This window comes from Conger conger, chromosome 12, assembly GCF_963514075.1.
Source record: "Conger conger chromosome 12, fConCon1.1, whole genome shotgun sequence".
NCBI classification, from domain to species: Eukaryota; Metazoa; Chordata; class Actinopteri; order Anguilliformes; family Congridae; genus Conger; species Conger conger.
Genome location: NC_083771.1, coordinates 41,301,639 through 41,319,923, shown reverse-complemented (window position 1 = coordinate 41,319,923; position 18,285 = coordinate 41,301,639). Strand labels below are relative to the sequence as shown.

Genomic DNA, 18,285 nt, shown 5'->3' with positions numbered 1-18,285 from the left:
CAGGCCAGCCATACATTCTGGCGCATTCTATAGTGCTCGATACTCGTTGCACCAGAACAGTTTCTTCCCCATATTGGTCATCGTACTGAAGTTCAAATTACTTTTGTGGAACAAAAACATCCTTTATTTCTAGGGTCTTCCAGAATAATGGCAGGGAAGTACTATCGTGTGTGTTTCAATTGAAATCAATACCTTCAAATGTCTTATAACCATTCAATATCCAACTCAATATGAAACAAAATGGAGGAAAGTTCATTTATCTGTTAACACTATTTCAGGGTTATACTACAAGAGTACTTGCAGTAAATGTGTGCAACACCTGACCTCCTCAATGTATACTCTTAACAAAATTCCATTAATACATAAATACAGAATACATAAAGTGTGTTTAAATGAATGTACTGCACGCACTAATATGAAAATGTGTGTATAGTACTTGTGTGGCTACTTTGGTTCTTGATTCTGAATTTCTGTTCGGATTCATCCATTTTCATGCAGGTACTAGACTTCTGTCATCCTGTGTGCTCATTAAAATGAATATCAAGCAAACATTAAGATTCTGGCAGCAACTTTACAGTGCAGAGAAACAGTGAATGTGAGCTTGAACTTTATTTTATCTGTGACAGTGAGAACACTACAAACATAATATCACAATGATTCTGTATTGCAGAATAAGGGGAGCCTGCATTAAAATGGATAAAATTATGTATAAAAGCAGATTTAAAAAAAAAATAAAATAAAATAAAAAAATACAAGATGCAGTATTGCAATGGTAATGCAACCTGTTTATACAGAAGACAGAACTTCAACAGCTGTACCTATTCTCTAAGTATTTTGTCAGTAAGTCAGTTACATTAATGGCATACACAATGACAGAACCAAGCTTTCTATTGTATTTTACTCCTTTGGTACATTTTCAGTGATTGGATGACAAAAGAAATATGTGCTTTACTGTCAAATCTACCAAATCTGAAAATACGTTTTATCACACAAGATGAATCCGACATGCTAACAGTATTTTTTTTTTTTGGCCATGACAATAATGTACATAGTATTACAAGCATATAATATTTAATGTTAGATCTTATTGGAGATCACTCTTGACATCTATATGAGCTCCATAGAATATCTATAGAATCCATAAAATATTGGTTATAAAAACAAAAACGTGGAACGAGCTAAATACATGAATTGTCTAATCAGTTCTAACGATATACATGTCAATGTCAGCATAGCTGTATCTTCGAATGACCACCAAGACGACAGTATTTCAATAAGACAAGCATCAAATAATCATATTGATTCTTAATAGACAGGACAGCCGCATGTTTGCAAATACATAATGTTCACATTCTTATGAAACAGTGCCAAGAGAGGGAGGGGGAATTCCACAGTAAAAGACAGACATTTTCTGGCCAATCAGGATAAATGGGCAGAGCATTGGTTACTAGGGTGGATGTAGCTCACGGTGTTGTCAAGGCAAGTGGCAGGAGAGAAGAATGAGTCAGATATACACTAGAATTACAGTGTGAGCCTGGGAAAGGTGTGAAACAAATAGTCATTCATAATGCACAAGGCCCAATCATTTATAGCCATTAGTCATTTTACAATTAACCATATATCTAAAGCCATTTCTATTTTAACAACTCGTCGCATTAAAAAAACTGAAATGAACAAATCACGTTTTGTGACCTAGCCACATGTCCCATAGAGTATGATAACAATGTGGGCTTGCTGTCTGCTGACATCAACACTACCTTGTTAAGGTAGAGAGAGCTTCAGCATCCGCCCGAATTCTTCAAACAAGAAATAAGTAGCAGGAGCTACTTCAGGCTACTTATGAAATGGCAGGCGATTTACTGTATGTGGATATGCTCAAAGCCACGTGATTGTTGTTTAACAAAATGTATAAAGTTGTTTTATGTAATCAAACACAAACAATAAGCGAAGAGCACCATGCAGACTCAATGACAATGGAGAAAAGGGTCCTCTGGCCTTGGAAGGTAATGTGGTGATTGCACCATTCATTTACACAGCACCAGATATGGCAGTCCATTTCTGTCTGATTGATGGCACAAGACTGTGACAGAACATGAAAATTACGCCGGCATTTGCTGCAGTTGCAGTAATGTGAATTCCCGAAAACATGCCCGTGGCGACATCAGATTTTATGTTACGCCGGCCGTGATATGTTCACCTAAAACTAGAGGTTGGCATGCCAGTTCCTGATTGGCTACTGCATGAATGTCCTGCTTTTAGCTGCTGAATTTGACATGTTGTATGCACAGACACACACACACACACACACACACACACACACACACACACACAGGCATACACACACGCACACTCCAGCATTAACACTGTCTACAGCTTAATTCAATGAAAAGAATGAGGGGAAAAAACATAGGATCTTCCAATAAAAAAAAAAGGCCATGTATATCGCACCCTGTATAATTATTCAAATTCAGGAACACTGTATTCAAAGATTTTTTTTTTTTCATGAAACAACTGACAGACTGAAATACCATATACTGAATCTGGGAAAAATTACTTTAGGTGATCATAAACTCCTAAGTTGGATTTCTACACTCTTTTGCTTTGAACAGTTGTACTGTAATTTCTTTATTTTATTTTTTGCAAATCAAGTGCTAAAAGTTATGATAGAGGATGCATATTATCATCCACCACACTAAAATTATATCTGTATACATTTATTAATAATGACTTAGTCAACATAGAGCTTATAGTATTTATACACAAAACAGTTTTGGTGCCGATTTAAAAATTCTAACAGCGAATAATACTTTGGTCGAATAAGTATCAATTTACAAAACGATTACAGATTGCATAGCTGAAGGAATTTGTTAAAAGTGCAACAAAGCAAGAGAGTGGCCTAATATTCAGATTATCTAAAAACAATGTTAATTATAAAAGGTAATAGGCCTATATTGTTTATAATGTACATATACTTCAGATACACTAGGAGCCGATTTCAGGCCATTCACTCTGCCGCCTGGACTACAGTTCTCAGTTAGGGTGTGTAGACTATCTATGCCTGTAAACCATAGTGAGGCACCTGAGAGAAAGACCAGCCCAAAGGAGAATATAGCCAGCAAAACAACAGACTTCTTTGGAAATGTTAAATGAACAATATGTGAGGATGAAAATGGAGAGCACTTTTATAGGGACATCTGGTTTCATTGTTTTTCCCACAGAAGAAAGATAATTACAATGAGCAGAAATAACAAGCTCCGGTGACATTTAATACAGTATATTACTCTCGTCTGAGATAAACGTGACCCTACATCTTGCGACAAAATACACACTAAAGATATGTAGTAAATGTCACCTACCCAGTATACATGGGAATGCAGCCTGGACTTGTGCAGTTACAGATCTGATTGCTGACAACTTGACAAACTGCGTTGTAAGGTGGGCTATAAATTATTTTTACAGCTAGCTACTTCCATGATATAACTGCTGACCTGCTTCTGGGGTGAGTGAAGCAGATCACTGATTAGCAGTAAATAAAAATGCATTTCACAACAGAAGCTACAGGGATTTTTTTAGTTTCTTTTCAAAAAGAAGAGAGAAGACATTTAAAATGGCTGCCATCAGAATGAAAAAGTGCACGGATGGGCATTTAAACCCAATAAAAAATGTATTGTTATTGTTTGTAAGGGGTATAGAGATACAGTACAGAGGAACATACTGTAATGAACACACTGCCCCAAAAGATGCATATTTCAAACTAGACATTAAACAGTAGCAACTTTAAATAGTCTCTTGCCAGGTAAATGTACATGTTGGTTAAAAACTAAAATCTTAAGTGCAATAAGGTGAAATGTGAATTCATTCATCTTCCCCCCTTTAAGTATCAGACAGAGGCGCATAAACTCTAGGATGTGAACATTGCAGGACTCTACAGAAACACACAAGCAGTGCTTCATAACAGGGCGTGACTAAGAAGAGCGGACAGCAGGGCACATTCAGTGAAGCTCACTCAATAGACGCTGCAGCACAGCAGAAGCACTGCCGCTTTGTGAGAACAAAACACAGCAGCTCCATATTGCTTTTTTTTTTTTTACGACTACAGTTTCTGCATTGAACATAATATAATGTGTAACTAAAGGCAAGCGGTGCGCAAAAGGTCTGTGCTGGGAGTGAGGGGAAAAACAGAACTACGGAGAGGGAAATGTAAAAGGTAAAAGATGTGGTCTCCTGGAGGAGCGGACCAGGTGAAGAGCAGGACACAATCCCGCCGTCCGGCCGCCTTCCCCAGCCAGCCTGGCTCAGTAGGGGGTGGTGCCCTCCCACTCCACCAGGTACTGGACCTTGCCCTCCGGGGTGACCCGGCGGGCCAGGACCTGGTACTTCTCCCCGCAGTTGAGCCGGCCGGCGGCGCCGAAGTAGCTGGTGATGGAGGACTTGAGGTGGGACAGGGACGAGTCGTCCTCGTTGATGCTGTCGAAGGTGTGGCTGTCGATGGCGTGCTGCTCCGTGGCCTCCGGGGGCTCCGCCTCCTCCAGCGCGCCCGCGCCCAGGTCGCCCTCGGCGACCGCCGCTCGGCTGGCCAGCGGGGCGTAGGACGACATGCGCAGTTTCCTCTTCCTGCTGCCCACGTTCTTCCTGCAAACGCCGTCAAGGAAAAAAAAAACAAGACGCCTTTTACACCCTCGCTCCCATCAAGCGCCTTCCCACCTGGCTGTGGGTAATTACGGGCCGGCGGCCCCCAGACCGTCCGGTGCGGTGCGGCCCCTGCCCCAGAGATTACCCAGCGGCCCCCGCGCGCCGTGTGATCACACCCCTGGGCGGCGGTCAGGCTCGGCGCGGCGGGTAACGCGCTCCCGCTGGAGACCGGACTCTGAACGCTCTCCAGCGAAACACTCCCCGCACCTGTCGTCTGCCCACAGCCCTCCCCCATTCAATTCGCCATTCTGGAGTCCGCTCAAATTCAGACCGCACACGTAATCCAAAATTTTCATTCGGATGGGGATAAAAACAGGATGTAGCACTTCAATTCAGAATTTTGGAATCCATTCAGCCCATAAATTGGCACTAAAATTTTTATTCCAAAAGCCTCCAAGATGCAGAACATGAATTTTAAGTAAAACTAAATCCAAAGGAATTACAGACTACTTATTCATAACACAGTATTATATTACTTTAGCATTCTGACCATGTGCAAATTACAATGTAGGAGACCGTTAATTAATTCACCTGGTTTAAGTGCCAGACCTGGCCAGTATATAGCTGTATGACCCCACTAAAGCAATAATTTAAGTGAACTATGCCAAGAAAGAACCAAAATAGTGGATGGGAATCGTATGGGAACCAAAATGCAATCAGAACTAGTGGATTTTCACATGCTTAATCAAATCAACTGTAAGTTGCTATGTATAAAAGCATCACCTAAATAACTCATTATTATTATTGTTATTAGGAAGATTCTGCTATCCTGACCACCTGTTGTCCTTTCATATTGATAAAATATTCACTGTGAAATTAAACGCCTGCTGCTGCAAATCATACCATTTAAAGAATAAGATGAATGTCAGAAAAACATTTAATTTCAGGTTTTTATCTTCTCTCGTCTTTTAACAAACCCATTCTGGGAAATGCATTTTCTACTTTAAACCCAAGAACATTGTAGCATTTATCAGCAATTCTCATTTAATTTGGAATTGACCCCAATCCAAGAAGCCTATTTTGCATTACAGAAGTTTAGAGGGGCAACATGACAAACAATGCCCTTTTTGTTCTTTTCTGTTCTTTCCTCTACCACAGTATCTGTTCTTCCGCAAGTAGTAAATTGTACACTTACAGGAGTTCTAGGTTTTTAAATCAGGTAATTGATTAAATGTCGCCAGTTAACTGAACCATGAAAATACTGAACCACCCCTAATGAAAAATATATTTTCAATCAAGTGTCATAATGATCAGCCTCCCTTGAAGCTACTGATAACGGTGGAAATCCCATATTCTATTGCATTCCAGGAGCTGAGATAGTATGAATGCTACTGTACAGACACTTATTCAAGCGCTAGCGCTCACTGACCCAAAGATGGCATTCTGAACTGACTTTGGTATCCAATCCAAACGGGGACTGGTACGATCACAGCTATCTGCGGGAGAACTGGCAGCTGACAAACGGACACTAGATGGTGCTATGGTTATCTACCAATTATATTTTTGTGAGGACTTTGATTTTGGTCAATGAAACAAAAAAACCCCTTTTTGAACCTAAAACACACCACAACCCGATAAAAACCCGTGCAACCTCCGCCCATTTAGTTCCAGTGGAGGGTTTTTTCCCCCCCACACGGGGCTCACGATATTAATCCTTCAAGCAGTCCCCCTCTCCCCCGGCTGCAGCTGCGCAGATCAAACCGCGCACAGCAGGGGGCGCCGTGGGGGCCCATAACCACAGAACAAGCCCATTTATTTCTCCGATGTGGGAAGGCTTCATTGGAGGAGCCAGCAGAAATCCCAGACAGGCACTTAAGCCGCAGCAAGGCAACATGAAAGGCGAGGAAGAAGAGGGACATGAGGAGGAATGGAAGCAGCGCGTTTGATCTCTTCTTCTGTGCTGTCGCGCAGTGGGGAACACTCCCGTTTCACAGAGCCGTGTTGTTTGTCCCTAGGAAATCTTATCCATACAAATACTTATGTATTTATTGCTTTTTAATAGAGGGGGAGTGAAATCCCCATCACGCCCGAGCATTCTTTGAGATGGTAATGAGAACACAACTCTAAAAATAAAAGCGGAGTGACAAATTGAGCGGGGATGGGGAGAGGGAGGAGGAGTGGAGTCGGAGCCACCCACACACACATACAGCAGGCTCAGTCGTCACCTCCCCGGTGGCTGGTCAAAGGGTGGGCCAGGTCACAGGGCCTAATGAAAGACTTCCCCCCGCAGTGATTGCAGCTGATACCTCCGCTGGTTCCTCCTCAAAGGTTAATTAAAGAGCTGCAGCAGGGAGCTGGTATCAACACGATGGACAGAGCGGGGAGGGACGGGAGACAGAGCGGGCGGGCTGTCCGTGGGCCGGTTTTGGGGAGGGGTGAGCGAGAGCGTGGGCAGGTGGGCTTTATTGCGGTCCCTCAGGGAGCGTTTGACCCACTCCGCTGCCCAGCGCCCCCCAGTCCCCGCACACGTGCAGAAGATCCGTCACGTTCTACGAGTGATGCCTTCGACACGGCGTGGCTGCTGCAAGCCAAAGACTGCTTCAGGGAGGGTCAGATATACCTTCGCGAGAGCTGAGCCAGGCAGGTTTACACAAGCTCATACGAATTAATTTAAAATATACAGTAAGCTCCATAATGTTTGGGACAAAGACATTTATTTTCTTGATTTGGCTCGGTGCTGTATTTTAGATTTCTAATCAAACAATTCACATGTAGTTAAAGAGCTCTCAGATTTGTTTAAGGGTATTTTTATGCACATTGGTTGCATTGTGTAGAAATTGGCATATGTCTGTTTTCATCTAATTCTCAGCTTCATTGCGGCTTCCTTGACTTTCATTGGCACAACGCTGGTTCTCACATTGACAAATGCCAAAAACAGACACAGGCTATTAAAAGCCTAAAGTCTGGATACTGTCTCTCATATACAGTAGCTCCTTAACCACATGTAAATTGACACATTTATACATGTATATATATGCACACGCAAGCCTGCGCGCGCGCACGCACGCACGCACGCACGCACGCACGCACGCACACACACACACACACACCTCTTACAAAAACCTGTTATTAGAAATCAAATAGTGGTCGATGGGTTAAAGTAGTGAAAAAGCAGACAGTAGATCCACAGCAGCCAGAATGAAAAATCCATAACGTCTCATCATGCTGTCGCAGTGCCAGGACTGGATACTCCAAACCTCCCTCCCCACACTGCGTAACAATTTAATTCCCCGTCTACTCATGAGTGGCCCTGTCTAAAGGTAAGCATGATGGGAGAAAATCACCTCTGACAGCTACTGCCGCAAACTTTTCACTTGGCTGAGTTATTGATCATTTGCTATGTAACTCCAGGCAGCAGGCGAAAAAAGGAGGAAAGGAGAGGGGCAGGGAGAGAGAGAGAAGCCGATAAGACCTTTTGTCACATCTTCATTCTTGGCTTGGGCTAACACCTCTGACCTACAGAGGATTGGTCGATTCATCCTCAGCGCAGAGCCCTAGACTCTCCACCCATACCCTGGGACATTTAGATAACTGACATTTTAACACCCACAATGCAACATGAGAAATGGCCAACTGCCGCTTTGTCTGACGATCCGAGCTTGTGCGTGTGCGGTGTCACGAGGTGGGGGTTCGGGCCCCGCCCAGCTGGAAAACGGGGGCGTACCGCAGGTCGTAGGACACGCTGGTGGTGGCCGAGCCGGAGGTGCTTGCTGCATCCGTGGAGTCCAGGTCCAAGCTGAAGGTCCGTCCTGAGCTGGTGCTGCAAAGACAACGACCGGCATCAGTCCGATAGCGCTGCTGTACTCATCAGCAGTGCTCGACGTGTGGGCCTGTGATGCGTATGTGCCATCAACACAGCCATAATTGTACTTCATCAGCGTCTTCAGTTGAAGCCTTTGAAAGCGTCAACTGAAGACCAATCTGACAGTTTGTTCTGGTAGTCCAGAGTGTAACTGTCATGCCCAACTAATAGCCTAATCATAGCAATCTGGACCTCTTATTATTCACTTTTATTTTGCCAACCACACTGATAAGGAGACCAATACAGAGACTGTAGTTCACTAGACCCATGCTCACCGCACAATTATAAAACAATTCAATTTACAGTACACATCAAAAACATTTTTCCGAGCTCATCAGAGTCTTCCGTGAATGTGGAACTTGACTGCAGTTTGCACTCGTACTGTGGGATTAGAAGTATTGGTTTTGGCCAATATGGTCCATCAATTATTGTTTATTGTTGTTGGCTTGGCTTCCATATTGTCCACCCCTAATTGAAACCCACTGTAAACAGCACTATTCTACCAAACAGTGGTTTTCTCTCACTAACAAGAAATAATATGGGGAAGGATTGCAAGACAAACAAGACAGGCTTGGATTTGAGGAAATCCAATTAACGTAAAGTCCTCATTCACTGTTGACAAAACAAATCAAGTTCAGGATGATTTCCAGTTTCTTAAGTCACTGCAAACTCATTTTGGTATGCCCAAGTGTTCATTTCAATACTGACACACACACACACACACACACACACACACACACACACACACACACACACACACACACACACACACACACACACACACACACACACACACACACACACACACACACACACACACACACACACACACATTCCTGGTGAGGGTTAAGCATCTGAGGCAACTGTGAGGGTAGAGATTGAAAAGACTTAGGGAGACAATGTACCTCTCAGTGACTTCAGCTTACTGCAGACACTGAACGCATTCCCATCTGCAAGAATTTCACCCAAAGACTACCTCAGTTTACATAAAAGCCTTCCTTGGCTTCAAAAGTCCCCAAAGTGGCACATTTGGCCTTAATTTATTATTCAAACAGAGCTGTTTAGCAGCTGATAACCTTTCTGGAGAGTCTAATTAAAACATTTCACCTTTCTTTTTGAATGGAAATAACTTTGGAGGGGAAAACACATCGCCACAGGGCCTTACTTACAGTTTTTCAAAGGGAAATCAATGCAAATTCATGTGATTGTTCTGCCCAGTGATAAGGACACGGCCCACAGACTCTAAAACACGCCGTCTGAACGAATGAATCACAGACACAGAATGGTGCCACGGCTTTCAAAAAAGTGCAAACATCAATCACTGGTATTTGTGCATCCTGGAAAAAGTTAAAGAAGTGTAGTTAATGTTGTGTAATAGCTCCTATCAAATTGGCACAAACGGGTTTGTTAAACTTTATATAGTGAAGGTAAAGCCATGAGGCAACATGATGGTGAAACTTTAACTCCCTGTCATAGGTTTACTGTAATATATTTCCTTGACTTTTAACTACATTTAAGCTCAAAGCGAAATGATAATGGCAAAAATGATCAAAAGACTTATTCAGTTATGGGATATGGTGCTTATTGGCCATTTTCTTTCTTTTCTTTCTTTCTTTCTGAGAACTGTGTCCCAGATTCCAATATCCCCCTCTATTTACTCGCCCTCTTGAAATATTTATCCACAGGGTCCCCTCAGCTTAGTGGAATATTGCCTTGAAAGACACGGCTACATGACACACTAACTGCGTTATAAATAATCAAGAGGGAAAACTTAACCGTTCAGGACAATTTGAGCGTTTGTCTTCAGAGTGCTTATACATAGCTAATGGCCTTTACTTCTGAATTTCAAATACTAAGGTCATACCTTGAATCATCTGGGTCAACTATTCCTTTCAAGTTAAAGAGCCTGCTCTTTTTCCAGTAAGGAGTAAAATAAGTGCTTTACAAGCATTTAGACCATTACTGGAATGGCTGTTTTTCTAAGCTAGCCGACTCACTTTTGTCCAGGAAAAGGCACCATTTTTGTAAGGGAGGAGGGTATTCCCTTGCTGGGAAAGTGAACTCCAGAAGTATGAATATGGAAAGTGGAAACTGGCAAAAGCAGGAAAACACAGATCATGTTGCATTTCCAAGTAAACGGCTATGAACTTTCCAGCAAATTTACACTGACCTTCAGCGAAACACACAACAGGCTTTGAAGAGAAGGAAGTGAATTTGTGGCTTAGAATTGACTTCGGGCGACATAGTAAGATATATGCTGGTGGAGCCAAAAACACTATTCTGGTTAAAAACAATAATACAATACAGTATAACAAACCAACGCCCGCCTGCCCCTCCCAAAAGGATTTACCTTTTTAAGCTCTGCAGCTCGTCCAGGGTGAAATCAAATATATTTGCCATGTGGTGGTTTGTACTCAAGGAAGTAGTAAGTTCATTCTGCAGACAGAGCAACAAACATTGGTTTTCCTGCCCATGACAAAACTAATAATTACACATCAAGCATATTAATGAAAGAAAAAAAAGTACACTCATTTATACAGTCACGATCATCTATTTATGCACTGCCCTGTTGGGCGGACGCCTCAGTCCGGGATAACGGAACGAGACGTCTTGGCGCAGACGTGTTGCCGTTGGAGCTCATCAGGTGGAGGGGTCTGCTGCTCTGAGGGCCGCGTCAGGAAGGGAGCGGAGCCGAGAGCAATGACACACAAGGGCACGCGGAAGCCACAGCCTGACACGCGCCGGGTGTCAGCCGCAGGGGGAACAGACAGACGGACTAATGGAGGCGTGGGGGAGATGGAGGGAGGGGGGGGGGGGGGGGGGGGGCAGGTTTGTTAAATTCCAGGGGAAAATTGTGATATGGGAACAGACAGGCAGATGGAAAAATCGAGCAACATGCATGACCGTCAAGGCTGGAGTGGGCAGGTCGCGGACAGAGACGCGCAGACAGGCAGACAGGGGCTGTCAGGAGACAGGGCGGGCTGGCGGAGATAAGCGGCACAGCGGCTGGGGTGCAGATAGCAGGACGCTGAACAGGGCAGGCCGGGGGCACGCACGGCCCCCCGGGGGGGGGGAGAGGGGCCGGCGATGACCTTCCATTGCGGGGTGGCGTCGGCGGCTGCCAGCGACGCCACGGACGTCCGAGAGATGACCTCGCGGGCGTTTCACGGATACGGGGCGGAGGCGACACTCACGTTGGGAATGGCGTCTTCTAACAGCCACTTTGACCTCTTCTTCTTCTGGGGCTGAGAGTCAGGGTGACGGGAGCTGCACCCCGAAGAAGGACACGGGGGTCAGGCAAAGAACGCAGCAATCAAAGACAACACATGCATGCATTATAACATAGCTGGAATTTCGCTTAACCGAAGGGTGTGACTTCTAAACGCACAATCGCTAAACGTTGAAAGAAATGCTAAAGGTTTAGGAGAATCTGAAAAACTATTTCTATTTTTATATTATGTACAGCAATTTTAACTTTGTTCAAAAAAATTTTGCAACCATTTCCTTACACGGCTCTATTCTCCCTGTGATCTGAGGTTTGTATTTACAAGTATTAGCACTGCTGTCATTTCGACAGCTGAGCGAGGTTGTGACGTGGACATGGAAAACGCGGTCCTTGACCTGCTCTCTTGTGATAAGGCGCTCTCAGAAAGCCATGCGAAGAGCATAAGAGATAAGGGCGCATGTGGCCACAGATTTCTGAAAATGAAGAAGTGAAATGCAAGCTTTGTGACACTGAGCTGGCATACAAGTGTAAAATCACGCAACTTCAACAACGAGAGAGTGACTCGCAGTGTAGCAGCGTGTGCTGGACCGTATCCGATTCTCAGGAAACATCAACGTCGAGCTTTCATTTTGAAAGGGTGCAACAAAGCTATCCTTATTAAATGAAATCTTTTAAAACATATTCATTTAATACTTATATTTTATAACACATCTTTTTTAAAGATTAAGTAAAGCCAACATGTAATTCTTGTTGTATCCTCTCAAGCATTCAAAGTTTTCCCACACTGTATTACCCATTGTATGACGCTTTTCCAAGCTGCCAGGGTTTGAATTACAGGGGATATATATTATTGAAACCCTGATGTGAACTTGTTCAGGCCACAGTGTTTGCTTTTGAAGCCCACTCCGTGCATTGCCGTATTTAAAAGCACATAAGAAGCACTACACGGTAGCATGTCGGTTTACATTAAATTAAACTGCGGGAGATTTGTGTAAACACTTCTTATCTTTCTACCATGTGACCATTTAGCCAATTTTCAGAGTTATGCCAACCCTGGTTACCACAGAGACAAGGTATGTAGTTTCCTGCCACAACACAAATAAATGATGCATGTTCTATAAACCACAGTTAGTGTTTGCATATCCATATATAAAGAGGCTAATCATTGTGAAATATCAGGTCCCCAGCGTGTCAGCAAAGCAGCTAAAACAGAGGTAGGAGTATAAATGACTGCGCTATCCTGGGAGTTATTTCTATCGGAGACAATTCAGCCTCATCTTGGACTATTTATTCAGAGGTTAAACTAATACCATCAGAGCTATCAGCAGTCTGGTCCAGTTCCCTGTAAATTCCCCGTTAAATGACGACGATATCACATAAGGTTAGCCCGATACCAGACGAGATTTAATTTACTGATCAAAGGTTTGTCAAACAAACACCCACAAGGGTATGAATCACCGTTCCTCCGAATGTCCTACTTAAGTGCGCTCGCTATGGAGAAAAGAAAAATGTATGTTGAGCGTTGGGAGTCGTTGACACACACACAACACACACGTACAGGTTTTCACAAGACTCCGCAGAAGCCGGTGCCAGGCAGATTCGAAGGCAGACTAATGACTGTTCAAATGAAAAAAATCATTTGCATACCCGTTCTTTAAGTGTAGACTGTACACTTAAAACGTGTGATTGATGGTATGAATACGATGAAAACTGATCATATAGTTGAATTTTGACATTTTTTATGATTATCACTTATTATCAGTTGACCCTGCCTTTATCTTTTCAAATAACATTCATGCACTATCCTTATCATGTTGTTATATATTAAATAAATGTCACTTTTTTGAACTACAAAAGACAACTGACCTAAGCTGCCAATCAGAATTTAGCCAACACTGAATAAAGACTAAGGTAGGATAAAGACTTCTAAGAATAAACTGCACGCACTACATTTATGAATTTAATGTTGCCCATTGAAACCGAGCCCTGTGTTATAATATCACATAGTGCCGTGACCCTTGTCACGTTGCATCACAATACATGTCATTTGAAGATTGTAAACGCGTCACGAGGAAGCTGTGAGGAGGCACAGAATGGCAGGCTGACCTGTTCCTGCCCCGGGCCCTCTTCCGTCCCTCCCGCCCCTCGCAGTTCTGCGCCCTCTCGGGGAAGAGTTTGGACGGGGGGTTGGGGGGAACCCGTGACCTCAGCCGAAAGATGCATTTCCTCTTCTTGATCTCTTTCCCGCAGAGGAACCTGAGCAGATTTAACAAAAGCCCAAATGAAAATGCACATGGGCTCAGGGAAGCAGGGAGCTCTGTTCATTCATCACGGAAACGGCACTCTGCCCCCGCAGTCCAGCAGCCTAGATTACAACATGCGGAGGGATTCCGGAGACACGTCAATTATTTTATCTATACGAGACCCTTAAAATGTTCCTCTTGCTAGAACATTCCCTGGAGAAAAAAATGCTGGTTACATATAAACAGAACAAACAATCTACGGAAAATGTAGCAATCCATAAGGGCAGCAAGCCAAAGTCAGTATGAATAGCTGAAGAGGCTCTCCCCATCAATATCTCTTCTAAAAGCGGTATGAGGAGGATTTCGCTTACTTGCTTTTGTAGTTATTGAGAGCGTCGAGGAGGTACTGGCTTCTCTCGTGGAGCGGTGTGTTGAAGAGCTGTGCGAAAGACAAAGAAACTTCAGCCGGTGTATAACAAGGTACAAACGAGGGGAGAGTCTTTGTTCTCCGTATCGTGCAAATTGGCCTCCTTCGATTCGCTGGACCTCTGGACCGTCGAGGCTGAATGAAGATGAACGAGGCCTGCCTCTCTCTCTCTCCACTCTCTCTGGGCTTCCCGCACTTTCCACAGCCTCGCTGCTTTAAACGCAGCCCTCGACAGTAATACCTTTCTGCTGCTTTTCAGGACACGGGGACAGTGGCGCGAGTGCGCGGTGCACCGTAGCCAAACAACCGGCTAGATTGTTTATCCGTCCTGACAATTCCCCATTATGATTAAAAGTCCCCCGGTCCGCATCTTCTCAACGGGTTACACTCCGTCACACCAGTCACGAGTCATATCTCGGGGCATCTCCCAAACAAATCTAATTCACAAGACATATTTTTTACAAAACAACATGGACAACACCTTTATGGCTATGGTACCAAGTCCTGGGTGATTCTTGGAATGCTAAATACAGTACATTCCACATTTTTGGACTACAGAGTTTAATGTATTTTTTAATTGGGTCAAAATAAGACATAAAAAAAGGAGTACATCTACTAGCACAATTTTCTTAAACTTCCAGGTAGCAATTGACCAAACTAATGTAAGAACACTTAGCTTATGGATTGTCTTCTCATAGGAATTACCTTTGTAATGACAGTAATTAATAATTCACACACAAGAGTGACTACCATGCATAATTACTACCTTTGACTGAGATGATTAAACTCGCAGAATGTAAAGCCAAAGGTGTAAATAACAGATACAATTGTCATGTCCATGTAAAACTTTTACGAAAATAAAGGTTTTATTAACAATGTAAGAATATCATATTTTATTCTTCCCAAGTCCTTATTTTATGGGCAAGCTTTGTTGCATCAAGTCTATTCACCACAGGTCATGAATGATAAATGTGAGAACGTCTGATATTGGAGTAGGGCTGTCATATTTTTTCCATAAAGATGCATATTGTTTTTTAACGGCACAGTATTACTTCGCTGAAGCATACAGATACAGTGGAATTCATTATCCTTATTCCAGGGTTCATAAGTGGGGCATGATTAGATGCTTCCAGCCACGCTGACATTGAACAGACAACATCACTGCATCCCCTGTACCCAATCACCTCTGTGACTAATGAGGTGCAGCACTGCTGTGGAACAAAGAAATCCATTCCGGAGTACAAGTCCGCCACTACCGATAAATTAAACCCAAGCCCCAACATGACAAAAACATGTCATCGACATGCATAATCCATATCCTTCATTTTTCAAAAACATCCACGCATCAATAGTTTCCTTTGATGCCCAGTATAAAATAATATAGATCTGCTTTTTAATTTATTTTATTTTTTTCTGCTGACTTTGGCGTTACCCTGCAGCGATGAGAGTTTGACTAGCTGGCATTTCTAGCATCGATTTCTTCCACATTCTCAAGGACAAATAAAACTGCTCTAATTTACGACTCTAATTCGTGTGCCAGCCCCTGTGGAGGATGGTACATGTGGTTCCAGATTGCAGGGGCCTACATTACATGACTGCAATTCTTCGGAGTACATGAGGGGGCAAGTCCAAGTGGTCAGAGGAAATGGAAGAGCAAAGCAAATAAATACAAGCAGAAGCCATTCTTTAAAGGGGAAGTAGATTCCCCCATACACTCATTCATTATTATATATTACACTGATATCAATCCACATTCTTTGTAATGGGGTAGAACATACAATAAAAAAATGTTGTCAGACTTCATAAGACATACAGTGCCCTCTATTATGTTTGGGACAAAGACCCATAAATTATTTGCCTCTTTAATCCACAATTTGTGATTTTTTAAATCACATATGGTTAAAGTGCACATTGTCAGATTTCAATAAAGGGCATTTTTATACAAATTAATTACAGCAGTGTTTACGCATAGGCCCACCATCTCAGGGCACCATAATGTTTTGGACAAAGCAATGTTGTGTTAAGTAGTCATGTTTAGTATTTTGTTTCATATCCGTTGCATGCCATGACTTCCTGATGTCTGTGACATATCAACATCACCTAAGTCTGGATATCTTATTTTCAGGTTGTCCTACGAGCGATATTAAAACTCTTTGCATTTGATTTCTGTGGGAATTGGGGGATGGGACTAGATTCATCTGTAAATTATGCGGATACAGTACGGAACACCTTTGTTGGCTAAATGGCTTTAATTCATCAAGGGTCCAAGATATTAAATGAGCCTGAAACCACTGTGCTGCTGCCAGATATGCAGTAGATAAGAAAATAATGGTTTCTCCTGAATATTATTTCCGACAGGGTTCAACAGGGAAATTTGTCAGGAGAGACTATTATCTTTGTATCTACTAATAATTTACAGCTGAATGTAATCCCACCACACAATTCTCGTAGAGATGCATTCAAATGAAAAGAGCTTTAGTATTGCTTGTAGGACAAAAAACCCACCATGTGAAATTCAGGGTCTCAGTTTTCATTCATACGTATGTTCAGAATTCAACCACTGACCTTGCCCAGTTGGAAGTGATCCCAGTTATTGCTGACAAAGTTGAGGATCTCTTCCAGCTCAAAGTACTTCTTCTTACTCTGAACACCCAGGTTGTAGAGGGCAAGGTGTACCACATCCACCCTGAAGAGATGAGAGACAATGCAGATGAAGTTAAGAAACTCCAACCCAATACAGAAAGTCTAATCACGATAAAGATGAGCAACTGTTTTCAGAGGGTTCATCTGTAATTAAAGGTGCATCCCGTATTATGCATTTCACAGATTAGCCCTAATGTAGCAAATAATCTCAGTGCAGATCAATGAAAGGCTTGTCCTTGGCTTCGTGTGATAAATGGCGCACTATGGCGAGTTTTTCATCATTAACAATGGGCGGTTTTCGTGCCATCCACCCAACCATTTTCCCTGATTAACTGCCACGTTTATGAATACATTGACAAAAGTCTGGTTAGTCATCACCAAAAATGTAATTTTCCCAACTGAAAACTTGACTATTAAAAGCACGGGTATGAATACAGAACGCAGTCACCGTCCAGGAAAATGAGCAGAGTTTTGTATATGAATGAGGGGCAGCATAGTGTAATTGCACTCCGAGGCAAGAGAGAATGTCATTTGTTCAAACCAATCTCATTGAAACCTGTCAAATAGACCCTGCACTTCACCCAGTCCCTTACATTGTACCACTCCAGCTGCCTTTTCATTAAGATCAACACAGTTTTTCTTCACTCCATTCAAGGCAATTCGCTACAGCCAATTTTATATGAAAGTAACTGAACTCCACATCAAGTTTATAAAACCAAAGAAATAATTTTAATAACATAAGGCAGATAATCAATGTAGTTCCGTCACTGACAGTCTATCATTTAGCTCTTGTACAGTAGTAACATGAGTTGAAGTCTTATTTTTGTAGAAGTCTGATATTTGTAGATTTCTGAGTTTATGAATCATGTACTATACTGACAGCTAAGTGGGTACTGTTTTCCTACAGAACTCTAGGATAAGTTGTCAATCAAGAAACAAAATTATATAATTTATACACACACATAAAGGAAACCGATACACACCTTAATAAATAATCACATACAGTCAATTCATTGGCTTCCGCAGGTGAAAACATTTTGGGCAAACATGATTCCTGTTCTTAAACCATGTGCAAATCGCACACCCCAACATGAAAGGCTATGCTGTGTGCTGTTGGTACATAAATATGATGCACTGTTGACCTGGTATATTCATTTTGCACTTGGTTTGCATGCATACTTGACTAAATCACACAACCAGGCAGTAACACATTTACAAATTCTACACGAGCAGTGTCTTCCAGTTGGCCGAC

At 42.7% G+C, this 18,285-nt stretch overlaps 1 protein-coding gene across 2 annotated transcripts in view; it reads right to left on the bottom strand.

Annotated features, from left to right (window-relative positions):
* Positions 1-570: 570 nt before the first annotated feature.
* The window catches only part of phf19 (PHD finger protein 19), a 43,597-nt gene continuing 25,882 nt past the window's right edge, over positions 571-18,285 (bottom strand). For both annotated transcript variants that reach the window (XM_061263775.1, XM_061263774.1), the window contains 7 exons: positions 16,956-17,076; positions 14,335-14,402; positions 13,827-13,976; positions 11,689-11,761; positions 10,845-10,930; positions 8,357-8,452; positions 571-4,632 (listed from right to left, as the gene is read on the bottom strand). In XM_061263775.1, coding sequence (XP_061119759.1) covers positions 4,296-4,632; positions 8,357-8,452; positions 10,845-10,930; positions 11,689-11,761; positions 13,827-13,976; positions 14,335-14,402; positions 16,956-17,076 — 931 coding nt within the window. In that variant the 3' untranslated portion in view covers positions 571-4,295. The remainder of the gene's footprint in view (positions 4,633-8,356; positions 8,453-10,844; positions 10,931-11,688; positions 11,762-13,826; positions 13,977-14,334; positions 14,403-16,955; positions 17,077-18,285) is intronic.